The sequence below is a fragment of the Ylistrum balloti genome, unplaced genomic scaffold, assembly GCF_031769215.1.
Source record: "Ylistrum balloti isolate Yb309-2 unplaced genomic scaffold, AGI_CSIRO_Ybal_v1 Utg370366, whole genome shotgun sequence".
In the NCBI taxonomy this organism is placed as follows: domain Eukaryota; kingdom Metazoa; phylum Mollusca; class Bivalvia; order Pectinida; family Pectinidae; genus Ylistrum; species Ylistrum balloti.
The window spans coordinates 278,024-291,635 of record NW_026782258.1 but is presented as its reverse complement, the minus strand read 5'-3'; the positions used below and the strand labels follow the sequence as shown (position 1 = coordinate 291,635).

The 13,612-nt window shown below is 33.2% G+C and overlaps 1 protein-coding gene across 1 annotated transcript in view; it reads right to left on the bottom strand.

Annotated features, from left to right (window-relative positions):
* The window catches only part of LOC132553902 (mucin-2-like), a 45,297-nt gene that overhangs the window by 6,694 nt on the left and 24,991 nt on the right, over nucleotides 1-13,612 (bottom strand). The window contains exons 5-6 of the mRNA XM_060218192.1: nucleotides 7,502-8,062; nucleotides 6,311-6,709 (exon numbers count right to left, since the gene is read on the bottom strand). Of these exons, the coding sequence (XP_060074175.1) occupies nucleotides 6,311-6,709; nucleotides 7,502-8,062 (960 nt within the window). The remainder of the gene's footprint in view (nucleotides 1-6,310; nucleotides 6,710-7,501; nucleotides 8,063-13,612) is intronic.

The following is a 13,612-nucleotide window of genomic DNA, read 5'->3' as shown; positions in this document are numbered from 1 at the left end:
ACACTGATATCAAATTATGATGATGCATAATAGTATTATATGTGTTACTCAGTGTTGTAGTTTTTGACCGTCTTACACTACATGTAGTGGTGCCCTGCATAGCAAAATAATGAAATGAAACAAACATGTATGAGACTTTATTGAACGTGAGCTCAGCTTAATCTTTGATTTAAAACTTTTTTATCAATAAACCTGCATACAAACATTTAAAGCTTTGTTACCAGTTCAAATTCGTAGGAAACATAATGAAAATAAAGAGATAAAACGATAAATCAAAAGGAGATAAATAGGAGTTATTGTAATTTTAAAAAATTGTTGACTTTTAAATGACTTGAATATCAAATTATTGACAGTTAATTCTTATCCATTTTTAGAGAAAACATAAACAGAAATCTTAAAGATACTCTTTAAAAATGCCTTCTATTATCGAGATACTCATCAAAATGTGTACATTAATTGTCAATGTACTAATACTTCACCAGAAATGATCGGCTCAAGTCAGGAAAGTGATAACTATATAAAATCTTTGTTATTATCTGTAAATTATTTTTTATGTTAATTAGCTGTAAGTAGATCTATTGTATCTGTGTAAACTTTCGGTAAACTTAGTTATTACATATATGATGTATGTTTACACTATCCCAGTTGGTATGTTAAACTTTATAGTTTTATCTTAACTTTCCGCTAACTGGATTGGTACGTACATGGCGTCCTGTGATAGCGTTTTAAAGATTTTGTTAACTGGAATTACTCCACTCCCTGATAACTAGATTCGTACTTGTACATCATATTATGTTAAATTTCTGTAAGTAAGATCCGAACTTGTGTATCATCTTATATAAACTCTCTGTTAACTAGATCCTCACTTGTATATTATCTTATGTTAGCTCTCTGTTAACTAGATCCTCACTTGTATATTATCTTATGTTAACTCTCTGTTAACTAGATCCTCACTTGTATATTATCTTATGTTAACTCTCTGTTAACTAGATCCTCACTTGTATATTATCTTATGTTAACTCTCTGTTAACTAGATTCGCACTTGTATATTATCTTATGTTAACTCTCTGTTAACTGATCCGCACTTGTATATTATCTTATGTTAACTCTCTGTTAACTAGATCCACACTTGTATATTATCTTATGTTAACTCTCTGTTAGATTTTAACTTGTATATCATGTGATGTTAACTCTCTGTTAATTAGATTTTAACTTGTATATCATGTGATGTTAACTCACGGTTACCTGATCTGGTCCTTGTAGTTTTGCAATAGCTCACTGTTACTGTATTAATGTATATTGTTATGTGTAAGTTCTATGTTTATCCTTCACTAACGCTTTGAGTACATACAGATATATAACCTTAATGTCTTTATAAAATAGATCTTAAATAATAGTTGTAATTGCATTTATCTTATGATTGTGACATAAAACGTTTCACTCTCCATTAATATTTCTGACTTATAGGCATATTTTTTCAATCATAACGGAGAAAATTAGCTATGTTATAAAACTGTTATACCCTACCTTTCTTCACACCCAACACCGTGTGAATACACCAGATAAGGATACACACTTCCAGGAAGTAATTCCTTTTCAGCATCTTTCAGGATGTAGGTACTCCAGATATATCATCACAATGCAAAATTAATAAAAATAATTTACATTTTTTCTGATATATACAAAGTACTCATCGCAATATAACGTTGAGTCGAAATGCTGGAGTCGGTATGATGTTAGGGAGATTTGGAATGATCTCTGCCTAGCTAAGATATCAGGTTTCCGTATCTATTTTGTTTGTTTAGAAATATGACTTCTGTGTTGTTACAATGCCTGGTCTATAACAATGCACTATTGTAGAGACACCCACAGTGTGTATCGTCTCGATCAGTCGGATCTAGTCCTCATGGAGCCGGGCTTTAAGTATTATTAGCTTGAAACATCAAAAACAAAAATCTGATTTTTTTTCATGTACTTATTGACGTCGCGAAAACAAATTGACCAATCTTTGGAATGGAATATTTTATTCTGATTTTAAATGAATAAATAAACGAATAAATAAGAAATAAAGAAATAATTAAAAATTGATGCAAATTAAAATTATAAATAGCATTATTTACATTTAAGAAAATACCTCTCTGGGTCAGTTTGACACTTGGGAAAATTGTGTATCATCGTACTTGGTGTGTAATATGTCCTCGGAAGACATGTAATGCACATGCATTTGAAAAATAATTTTAATTTCCCCGTAGAATTTTGATCAACGGTAGCTCAGAGACCATGACATGTAAATTCTTTGTAGATAGGTACGCACGAACGAACATAATCTCACTAGGTAAACTGTTCTGGATAATGAAATAGTTCAAAAAACGTAATTATAAGATCGTTTTAATAACCTATTACAAAGATAATAACTTTTTTCTCCCTTTTTGACATAAAATTGTGCGAGCATGTATTTAAAATATAGTATTGACAAAGCTCGATATCAAGTATTGCGAAATTATTATAATTAATTTAACCGTTTGATAATAATGACCGGAATTAATCTACAGAAAATAAATGCATACGAAGACAAATCAGGTTTAATATCTTATCATAAATGATTGTATATTCCGTGGAATAACACTGTTTTTAGTGTCGTTTAAATTGGTACCAATGGCTCCCCTAGATTTGATACAGATTGTATATTGTGTCTATACTGCAAGCTATTTATAGGTACTGCCACGCTATGCGATAACATGATTATTAACCATGGCCCCTTAACCCTTTCATACACCACTGTTATTCATATGGTCCTAAACCCAAACCCAGAAAGACGTCACAGTTTTTTTTTTTTTTGAGAGTGTTTAAGATCCAGTTTTATAAATTTGATATCATCCAATGATCTTTAAAGTATGTTATATATTAGTAGATCTAGTAATTAGCGATGATTTTCTCAGGTATTCGTACTGGTCACCTTACAATATTATACCTGTGTACTGATAACTGTTTATATAGTATAGTGTTAATGCCAGCTGATACACGGTTTCATTGTTCCCTCTAGGATTAGATAGTTCTGTACACTTTAGTGCAATGTGTTGGTATCGTGCATAAAAGGTGTTGCTGTAATATGCATTACAGCCCTCAAGTTCGGGAATAATAAAATATGAAATGTTGAATAAAATACTAAAAGGAAACTTGACGTAATTATAATATGATTCTAATATTAACACTACATGTGTAAAAGTGTACTTACTTCATTGAAACCTATCGCCTGACCGTTGTTATTTAGGTATATTTGTATGTATACATACAATCCAGAATTTAAATATCCCGAGGAGTGTGAAAATAATTGTAAAATCTATCAGAATCTTTAAAGAATAATAATAAAACAGAGCGAAAAAAGGTTCTTGAAATCATACATCAAGTAACAGATAACAAACAGACAGTGAGCTTCAGTAATAGGTTTTTATCATGTTTATAAAAACAATGGTTTTAAACGATGAGCTATTGTAACGAATGTATTGTCAAAAATCAACAGAGTAACACATAATATGTTATTCTACATTGAGTGTTTTGTTTGTAAACATTTTAATCACATATAATGTACAGATTTATAATATTAAATATACATTTCTGAAATATGTTATTTAAAAAAAAGCACAACATACGCCCATGCCCACACAAACGTGAAGATAATACTGGATCATAGATAAGAGTGCATTTCCCCCTTTGTGTTAAGACGCTGTAATAAACTTGATAACATCTCTAAATTTCAGATCAATATTAACTATTGACAATCCTCACATCACTATCCCTTCCCCTCACCAGCAATCTCTTCCCTTTAAAACCATTCCCCCATAATAATAATTCATTCCCGTCACATATCACAACTCCTTCCCTTCGACTACAATCTGTTCCTCCTAAAAAACCGTTACCTCTCCTCACTAATATTTCGTTCCCCTCACCCACCTAACACCATCCTTTCCAATAAACAGCAACTTCTTCCCCTCCTTCAAATACAATTCCTTCCTCTAACTAATAATTCATTTCCCTCACCATACCTTCATCTTAAACAACACCTTCCACTCAAAAACAACGCCTTTCCCTCCTTAATAATATATTTTTCTCACCATCCCTTCACCTAAATAGCAGCCTATGACCCCCACAAAGAACATTCCACCTCTCTATTAATCAATTTCCTTCACATATCATCATCCCTTTCCCTTAAAGAGCAATCTCTGCCCCTCAGAAACTATTCCCTCCCTCCCATGATAATTTGTTCCGTTCACTTTCCATTGCCCTTCTACCATCGAAAGCCATCCTTTTCTTAGCTATTCACTGTATAGTGAATCTTTACTAATATGGATACATTGCATTGTACCAACTTCAAATTAACGACTTATTTACTTTTTTATTTTTGTTTAATAGGCCTACGTTATGTATCGAAGAAAGACAATATACCTTTTAACGGAAAGCTGTCAACACAAATAAACCGATTGTTTGCATGTGTCACAGTTATCATTTACATAAACAAAAAGACAAAATATAGTTTAACAATTCAGTTGTGAAATCTGCTTATAAAAATATGCAAATTTGAAGGAGGATGATTACACTTTCTAAAACAAATATGATAACCACAAAATGTCATCGGATATAAATCAATTCAGCTGAATGAACATTTCCTGTGTCATGATTGCCTTATCTCTGATAGATGTTGTCGCCATTACGATGCCGCACCTCCCGTCCGTCCTCCCGTCCGTCACTGCCACTTCATTTATTACTTGACGAAATATCAATGACCCTAGATATAAAAGAGACCGAAGTATTAATAAACCAATTACATAAAAAGCATTAAATGGTGGTGTTGTGAGTATATCATAGTGTTGTGTGTTGTAGTGAATAGTTGTAGTGTTGTTGTGAGTATATATATATATATCAGGGCCTTGTTGTGAGTATATCATGATGTTGCAGTGAAGAATTACAGTGTTGTTGTGAGTATATATATATCAGGGCCTTGTTGTAAGTATATTATAGTGTTGTAGTGAATAATTATAGTGTTGTTGTGAGTATATAAATATCAGGTCCTTGTTGTGAGTATATCATACTGATGTAGTGCAAAATTGTAGTGTTGTTGTGAGTATATATATATCAAGTCCTTGTTGTGAGTATATCATAGTGTTGTAGCGAATAATTATAGTGTTGTTGTGAGTATATATATATCAGGGCCTTGTTGTGAGTATATCATAGTGTTGTAGTGCAAAGTTGTAGTGTTGTTCTGAGTATATATATATATATATCAGGGCCTTGTTGTGAGTATATCATAGTGTTGTAGCGTATAATTATAGTGTTGTTGTAAGTATATATATTATGGCCATTTTGTGAGTATATCATAGGCTTGTCATGAATAATTATAGTCTTGTTGTGAGTATATCAGGGCCTTGTGAACAGATCATAGTGCTGTAATGAGTATATCAGTGTTGTTGTGAGTATATATTATATCATACTGTTGTAGAAATGGTATGAGTTGCCATCACAGTGTTGTAGTTAACATTAGAAGGAGATACTTTGTATACATTCCTGTTTTTAATGAGTATACGATAATTTTGGAGCCATTGTATCATAATAATATGTAGAAATGAGTATACTTTAGCGTCATATCGGTTTGAGTATGAAATCATAAGCTTCATAACTTCGATTTCCTCATTGTGAACTTTCCATTTTTCGTTATATCCAGCTTCTCCAATTACCGGTGTTTACATATCCCATTTTATGTGTTATTTAAATGTTTACCAGTGTTAAATGCCATGACTAGGCCTGGAGTGCATGTAAAGTCATTAACAAGTCAATAATATATTACGATTGCCGTATGGCGGTAATGTTTGCTGTCAAGATCTTTTAATGTTTATTAAGTTACAACCACCTCCTCCACTTTGAAACCACCTCCCCCAATGTTTTAACAGTCCACAAAAAAATCTGATGTTTTGACTAGCATATATGGTGTTTATCTGTCTTTAAGAAAAACAAGCTTATTTCGGAATGTGTCACAAAACCACTTGCCTGTTTTTGTAACGCTTATGTAGAGCAAGAATAAGAACAGAAATCATCACTACTGCAACTCCAGCACCAGCCGCACTTCCCGCAATCAATGCAATATTATCTGAAATATTGTGCAATAAACAGACAAATGTATGCCTCCATTACCGACCTCAATTACGTTTTCGTAAAAAATATCAAACAAGTTGAATATGTGTTTTTAAGGAATAGTTGTTTTACCTGACAGATTCAATGTTAATGCTATTTTTGTGTAATTCGTGGTATGTAAATTTACCTTCTTCTGAACTTGAAGATGATGGCGATTCTTCAACATTGGTCTGTGAACTTGTAGTTGTTGAAGCTGTGTTGGTTGTTGTAGTGGTCGTCGTTGTTGGCGTGGTTGTTGTAGTTGTAGTGGTTGTTGTGGGCGTGGTGGTCGTCGTTGTTGGCGTGGTTGTTGTAGTGGTGGTCGTTGTTGTGGGCGTGGTGGTCGTCGTTGTTGGCGTGGTTGTTGTAGTTGTAGTGGTTGTTGTGGGCGTGGTAGTCGGAGTGGTACTCGTCGTTGTGACAGTTGTTGGTATAGCGGTTGTCGTCGATGTTGCGGTGGTGGTGATGACTCCACCGCCCTTACCAACAAACACAGTTGTAGTCGTTTGAGTACAGCCAGATGATACAGACGCAGAAACGGAACTATCTGACAGTAAATAGATAGATAAATAAATAAACAAATAAATTGCAATAATTACAACAAGCCTACCGGCTAAATAAGCAAAATTTCTGAGCTATGTTGATAAGGTCTTCAATAAACCCAGTCTTGAATGAAAAAAAAATCTGCTAACAGAGTTATGCCGTATAGGTATGTCAATAATCCGTTGGAAGTTTTTACCAGCAAACTCGATGAAATTATTGCCAACAATTCATAATGCTAAAATCGCCAGTTACCATGTGACCATTTGGATCACAGTTACAATAAGAGATGAAACAAGAACAAGCGGATGGAATTTCTCAGGTCGGATTCATTTAGTTGTATAGTATACATATGTCTTCAAATGACAATAATGTTTCTTAAATCATATATCGAGCATTTCAATTTGTACCTAGATAACTCAGGCGGAGCATCAATATGAAATAAAACAATTATATTTTACCATAGCGTCAAATGATGTAGTAACATTTTCGAATCGCCTGTCTGTTTAACCAGTAGAAATGTGTGTCATGATTGATGATGTTAAATGCGAGAAAGGGATCCAATTGAGCTATGTCAGATAACAGTCGAAATTATAAACACTCATTTCAATCGTTCAGTAATTCACAATTATATAACTATATAGTAAAATGTAATTACCGCTTAACAAAATAATTGATACATTCTCTCGAAAACCATGCCAATGTTTACAAAACATTTGATGATTAATTTTTCAAACATTCAACTGAAGGGAAACACCATATCGTGGATTGACAACACTACGAAATAAAAACATCTTACCTATTTTCTGAACAAGAGTCGGCACAAGATTGCATATATACAGGAAGGATGTAACATACATAACATTATCAGTGTCCGGGTCACTAGCAATGTACTGAAGCTCCTCTGTGGTAGAGCTAAGGTCTGATCCTATACCGATTGCATAGATGATACTGTTTGTTATAGAACTCCGGATCAGGTTAGCGGCTGTTAAAGTGTTTGCTGCATTCTGAGATAGTCCATCCGTCATTACAATTACTATGGGATCTGCGTCCGACCTCACTCCTTTGGCATTTGTGAATGAAGTACTTTGGACATAATTCAAAGCGTCGGATGTGAAGGTACCTCCGTTTGTGGTTATGGACGTTTTGAGACCCTCAAGAGCGTTTAAAAGGGCTGTCTGACTCGTGTGATCATCAAGATCAAATTCCTCACTGTAAGTATCGGAGAAACTGACCACAGATACCTGGACATTGCCTGTACCAATGGTCAAGGCAGTGACGGTTTCTTTGACGAAATCAATAGCTATGGCAAAGTCCGACTGATTAATGCTACCTGACTTGTCCAAGACGAAAATCACATCTGGAAAACAAAAACAAGATTTCAAAGTTTCTGAGTAAATTCAATAGAATATTAAATGTTATCTACTTTCTACTGTCCTTAATGAATCACATACAGTATTTTGGGACGTTCGAATGAATACTTAAATAGCGATCAATTAAAATTTTAGGAAACTCAGTCACAGAATAAATATTCTTTTTGAGACATATGTGCCAAGTGGTGTCGTTTTCAAGGACAACACTACTAGTCTTCTGATTTGATAAACATGTATTGGTAACATTTTTTTCATAGTTTTTTGAAACATAATTAAAAGTTACGTATTTTGATTTATGTATTTATAACAGGACATACTTGATATCCAAGTGATGGTTTACAGATGAAGAAATGCCTACAGCCCGAAACTTTTCTGTTGAATTTAAAAATAACGTATTATATTTGATTGATAAGTATAAAGTTATGTCACTGTCTTCATTTTTTTTTCAAGGGAAGATCATAATCTTGTTTTATTTAAATTCCTGAACTGACCATTGTCATTTGAATTTATTCATTGCTATTTGCATATCCTCAGGTTCCGAAGAAGTAACAGTAACGACATCATTAGCCTATAGTAGTACAAAATCTCTATAAAACACTGAAATACAAAATGAAGTTCACTGGTCATCTTGTCACGTATATTTTCAATGAGGAATGGTACCTGTTGACATCATAAACTAGATCTATGCAACATAATGATTGGGAGATAGTTTTCTTGCCGAACCCCAACCAAACAAGGAGAAATATCCAATGTCATCGAATGGAAATTCACGGAACACTCAAAATTGTGATACATATAGTATGTAACTTCAAAAATATTTGCATTTTATTTCAGTTGTTCATTTTCTGCCAAAGTCGTTATCTTCACTCATTGTCAAGGACCTTATGTATGTTGACTAATGAAATGCTGTTTTACCTAATGATATCTATAGAGAATTAAGAAATAAATACACTACCTTCTGTTGATGTTCCATATATAAAAACCTACAATAGATGATGTATTTAAACTATTTGGGAAACTGTATAATACCTGGTCATTGTCTGAAGGCATAGACTTAATTGGAAAATAGCTTAGATCACTTTAACATGGATCATATAATGGAGATGTTCTCCTTTACATCGCAATTAGAAAAAATCCTTAAGCATAACACACATAACAACAACTAGTATTAGAAATGGATTGCACCTGCATCGTCTACAGGGTATGTCGGATTTGTTTTTAAATTCAATCATTATATTTTATTTTGTGTTTATTCAAATTAATATTACATAAAAGTTTAGCGATACTTGTTTTCGTCAAGCATCCCATCAGAAGGGATGTTTACAGTAAAGTTTAAGGCTAAATACAACATGCCACTATAGCCACACACAAACATACCACCCTTAGATTCCAATTTGTCCAATCCTTCTCAAATTATCGGGAAAGATTAATTACCTAAATAACGAAATTTTTAAACTAAATTGAGCTGATAGATACAAAAAGAAACGGCTTCCAAATAATTTCACTGGATTTTCAAATTAGTCACGATAGGCCGGTATGTTGTGACTCTATGTCACCTTTGGCAAATATGACTTCAAGTAAATTTGACTGAAAATATGCGATATATCATTCACCCAGGCTTTTCATGACCAACATCTTGTAACGGTTTATTTATTGCCAGCAGTTACATATGCTAACCTCGTTTGGCTAAACATTGGAAGAATTACAAATTTTTAGAATAAACTCTACAGAAGAACAGACATCTGTATATGACATTTGAAGGAGACTTCGTAATAAATCAACATACGCTAATTATTAATCAAGCTGTTCACGCCATCATTTTGTCCTATGCAGACTTTTTTTCATGAAATTAAGCTCCAAACGAAAGAAGAAGATAATTCATACTTTAGAATATAAACTTGATACGGGATGATCATCCTATATGTGACAAGAGCAGGGAATATGGACCTTTTGGCATTTTCTTCACAGTAGTAGTTTGGATCAATAATATTTGAAAAGTGCTAAAGACAATAAAAAAGCCTTTTTAAAATGCCTATGTACGCTTAATGCATAAACTATAGCTTATCCATTTTTTACTATTTTTGTACTATCAACTATATCAATACTAAAAGGAGGTATTTTCAATACCAATCATTCTTAAGAGTTACTGTTTCAATGGAAAATACTGTAATCGAGTCGAGGTGTTCCTAGTGTCGATAATGATATACAATGCATGTAATATGCATTTTCTTAAGTAGTCGGACCAAAGGATGTTTCGGTGATTGTTCTTAAACAATGTTTTTTACTCTATGTTTCTACACAATAAAATCAAATTTCTTTTTTTCCTTTTGGTAACTTTCGAGTTTTCAAATAGATTATATTTCTTTGTATTATTGTTGTCATTATCTTGTAAAGTAATCGCGTTTGTATAATAAGCATACAATCATATTAAATGCCTTTGTCAAAAGTGACAGGTCTTTACCATGGCACACATAAGTTGGCGTTGCTTGTCAATTGTAGCGTTTTTTTTGTATGACGAGACAGCCCAATTCTTTTGTTTTATGATATTGTAAAAGATTTACAAGTTCTATATGTTATTATAATAAGATTTGGTAGAACGGATAGTTTATGTACGGATCAGCCAGGTGATCACCCTATGTGTATGTTAACATTACAATACCATGGAAACAACCATACATAGCGTATGTGTGTACTCAATAATGGCACAGTAAGAATGTGGAATATATACATATTACCGTCTGTCAATGACATATTAGATAATTGTTTTACCAAATCAGATCCCTGTACAATCAAATTCTATCGTTTGTCTATCGACCTTCTGTATATTTCACTATCAGTCCTTGTGTCTATCTACCTTCTCCTTTATACATTACTATCAGTCCTTGTGTCTATCTACCTTCTCCTATATACATTACTATCAGTCCTTGTGTCTATCTACCTTCTATATACATTACTATCAGTCCTTGTGTCTATCTACCTTCTATATACATTACTATCAGTCCTTGTGTCTATCTACCTTCTATATACATTACTATCAGTCCTTGTGTCTATCTACCTTCTATATACATTACTATCAGTCCTTGTGTCTATCTATCTTCTATATACATTACTATCAGTCCTTGTGTCTAACCACCTTCTCCTATATTCACTACTATCAGTCCTTGTGTCTATCTACCTTCTATATACATTACTATCAGTCCTTGTGTCTATCTACCTTCTATATACATTACTATCAGTCCTTGTGTCTAACCACCTTCTCCTTTATACATTATTATCAGTCCTTGTGTCTATCGACCTTCTGTATACATTACTATCAGTCCTTGTGTCTATCTACCTTCTATATACATTACTATCAGTCCTTGTGTCTATCTACCTTCTATATACATTACTATCAGTCCTTGTGTCTATCTACCTTCTATATTCACTACTATCAGTCCTTGTGTCTATCTACCTTCTATATACATTACTATCAGTCCTTGTGTCTATCTACCTTCTATATACATTACTATCAGTCCTTGTGTCTATCTACCTTCTATATACATTACTATCAGTCCTTGTGTCTAACCACCTCCTCCTTTATTCACTACTTTCAGTCCTTGTATCATATTTGTGTGCTTACAATATATAATATGCCATTATATAACATAGCGACAAATGTAACATTTACCTCTTCAGGTTTGCGATTCTCGTGAGAGCATCGAATAAAAATAATTATGATTATTCAATGCATAAGGAACGGTGACAGGTGTGATAATTTACCGGTGAAAATGTGCCCTGCCCCTTAATTTTAAGAATGCACACGTCCCCTGTTCTTTTCTATATTTTTATAGTGTATTAAAAAACCAAAATATGAAAATTAAGTGAACGAGCTTAAATTGCCGTCTGCGCATTGTCGTTATATATTTAAGTAATAGTGTGTTTGTTATATTCATTTACTGGGGATTAGATAATGGAGTCTGGTGTTTACATTCTGAAAAAATCTAATCTAAAAGAGATGCAACTATCGCAATATTAACGAAATTAACAAAAGCCAAGAGCTGAAATTTTGTTTAAAACAGTTCCTCGCATGTTTTTACCCAACCGAAACGCTCCTTTCAACATTTGATGACGTAAAAACTTCTTCCACTTTCCAGTCAAGCGGTCGATAGATTCGGGTCGGGCATTTGAAAAAAAAAACAAACAAAACAAAAAAAACTCAAACTATTTCTCTGCATGGGTTATTTGTGTTAAGCGTTGTTTATATTGATTCCTGGTGAAGTTAGCCTAAGTTCGTCATGCCTGTCTCGACATGGTAATGGTATTCACCTAAGTAGGCCTAGATCAACAAGACATTGTGGAGATGCAAGAAATAATGACGTTAGACTCATCCGTCAGCACGTTTCGTTCAAATGGAGATTGGTATTTAGGTATCATTCTCTATAGAATTATCCAATAGATGTTAGAGACAATACCACGTGATATAATTTCATTTACTTGTGATATTATGAAGTTAAGTTGAAACCTGGATTGAGAATATAAACAACTGTATTGTAGCATAAGCTTAACGGTTACCGTCTTTAAACTCATTTAAAACAGAGAAAAGTGAACCGGAATATGTCTCAAAAATACCTTTGTACTCTAATGTTCACGTTTTGATTACGACATATAAGCATGTCGTTATAATAAACTTCTCTGTGTTAAAGTTAATGATCTGCCTCAACTAGAAAGATGGCCGCCATCTTTGGACTAGCGTCAGAGTTCAGAAGATTATATAAAGAAAATTATCAAATTAAAAAAAAAACGTTACATAAACATAATTTTAGAACACACAATAAAAAAGATGCAAAATAGCTACAACAAAATACATCAAACACGTCCAATTTCAGGTCGCGAATAGGACAATTTTCTCGTGAGATTATTATGAAATACTTTGAAATTAAAACTATCAAATAAAAATCTGTGGTATTAGACATGGAGTTTACAGGCCAGTAAGTTATAACACGACTCCTGTAATTAAGGACAATTACTGTCAATAATCACGTGTAGATTTTTAAAACGAACTGATCTCTGGCCTTTTATTCTCATAAAGTCATAATCTGCTCCTAAGACGCCATAGCGAAACGAAAATTGTGTGAGAAAATATTTCTGGATCGTATGTAACGTATAAAATTATTCTTTTCTGTCAAAATAAACCTAACGTTCTTAGCGTTCGCAATATTTATCATACTCATTACATTTCTCTTTCATTCCGAGTATAATTAAGAAAGCCACGTAACTATATGATGTGTCAGTATCCTAATCAGGTTATATAACTATACCGGGTGTCAGTATGTATAAGGTTATATAACTATACCGGGTGTCAGTATGTATAAGGTTATATAACTATACCGGGTGTCAGTATGTATAAGGTTATATAACTATACCGGGTGTCAGTATATATAAGGCTATATAACTATACTGGGTATCAGTATGTATAAGGTTATATAACTATACCGGGTGTCAGTATGTATAATGTTATATAACTATACCGGTTGTCAGTATGTATGTTATATAACTAT